Source organism: Aplysia californica, unplaced genomic scaffold (genome assembly GCF_000002075.1).
Source record: "Aplysia californica isolate F4 #8 unplaced genomic scaffold, AplCal3.0 scaffold00203, whole genome shotgun sequence".
Taxonomy (NCBI): Eukaryota; Metazoa; Mollusca; class Gastropoda; order Aplysiida; family Aplysiidae; genus Aplysia; species Aplysia californica.
The window spans coordinates 326,915-328,209 of NW_004797473.1; the positions used below are offsets into that span (position 1 = coordinate 326,915).

Sequence of the window (1,295 nt, forward strand, 5' to 3'; positions counted from 1 at the left end):
GGGGTTCCTGAGAAAGATGACAGAAGACTAGATGGCAAGGGGGGAAAGGGGGGGGGGCAATTTTTGCCGAATTTTAACTGACGTCATTTCTGAATGGTCCCTTACCACTCAGACAGAGCTGTATCATGCTTAAATACCACTTTGCGATTGCCTGTCATGACGCTAACGCGGGTGGTTGGTGGGTGCTCTTGTGTGGTTTGCTCCTTCGTTCCTATCTGACATGTATCGTCCTTATCTCTCCTTCTTTTTTGGTGTGTTTTGCTCAGTAATAAGACCTTCAGTTTTCGGCGATTACATGACCTTATTCTATTGCTAGTGCTGTACAAGTCTTACTAAAACTAAACCATGACCTAATTGAGTTGCAAGTGCTGTGAAAGTCAAACTGAAACGGAACTGAAAATATAATGTCTCTCCCTTGGAGCGTAATAAGGAAGTCCGGATCTGAAGGGAGGAAAGTACGTGTAGTATTTGTGGAGTCTACTTCCTCTATGTCTACAGCCCAGACACAGCTGTCTCATGCTTAAAAAACTGCTTTGACTTACTTTAAGTTTAAGATCCCATCTGTCAAGACGCGAACGTGGGTTGTTGTCGGCTGGGTGTTGTGGTCTGGTTTGTCCCTTATTTCTCCTTCTTTTTGTGTGTGTCCTGCTCCGAGGTAACACCCTCAGTTTTAGGACGTTAAACTCATTGTTTTAGTAAGTGTTTTACGGCACTTGCAACTCGATAAGGTCATATAAATGCCGACGATTAGACGTGTTACAAGAGAGTAACAAACACAAAAAAGAAGGGGAGATAAGGACGGTCGATAGATGTTTGACAGGAAAGAAGAAGCAAACCACACCAGAGCACCCGCCAACCACCCACACTCAGAGGTCCTTAATAGCCTAATAGCGTTGATAGGGACGTTAAAGCTAAACCAATTAATTTCACAATGTCATTTTCTCCACAGCCTGACGACGTGGACGGCGACGGTGTCGGTGGGCGTGTCCCTGAGGAGGACCACGATTGTGGAGGCACCTGTCTGTCATCGTATAAGCCCCGCCCCCTCCCCCTTCAGTCCCGCCTGCGGTGGTCGTGAAGGTCCTCCAGTTCCAGCGACACTCGGTGCTGTGTGGAAGATCTGGGCATGCCTGCTGCTCCTATTATGTCCATCAACTCGGTGAGTTGTTTGTGTATTAAGAATATATCAAAACTAGCTGGTCAAGTCATTGTGGAACAGTGCGCACTGCTTGTGAACGGAAGCTTCACTTGTTTACAATGGTGTCTTAGACTACTGTGCCGGAACGGCATGGGGG

At 46.9% G+C, this 1,295-nt stretch overlaps 1 protein-coding gene across 1 annotated transcript in view; it reads left to right on the forward strand.

Moving 5' to 3' along the window:
* LOC101862583 overlaps positions 1-1,295 on the forward strand; it is a 79,793-nt gene that overhangs the window by 14,020 nt on the left and 64,478 nt on the right. The window contains exon 2 of the mRNA XM_035969979.1: positions 950-1,159. Within this exon, the coding sequence (XP_035825872.1) occupies positions 1,127-1,159 (33 nt within the window). The 5' untranslated portion in view covers positions 950-1,126. The remainder of the gene's footprint in view (positions 1-949; positions 1,160-1,295) is intronic.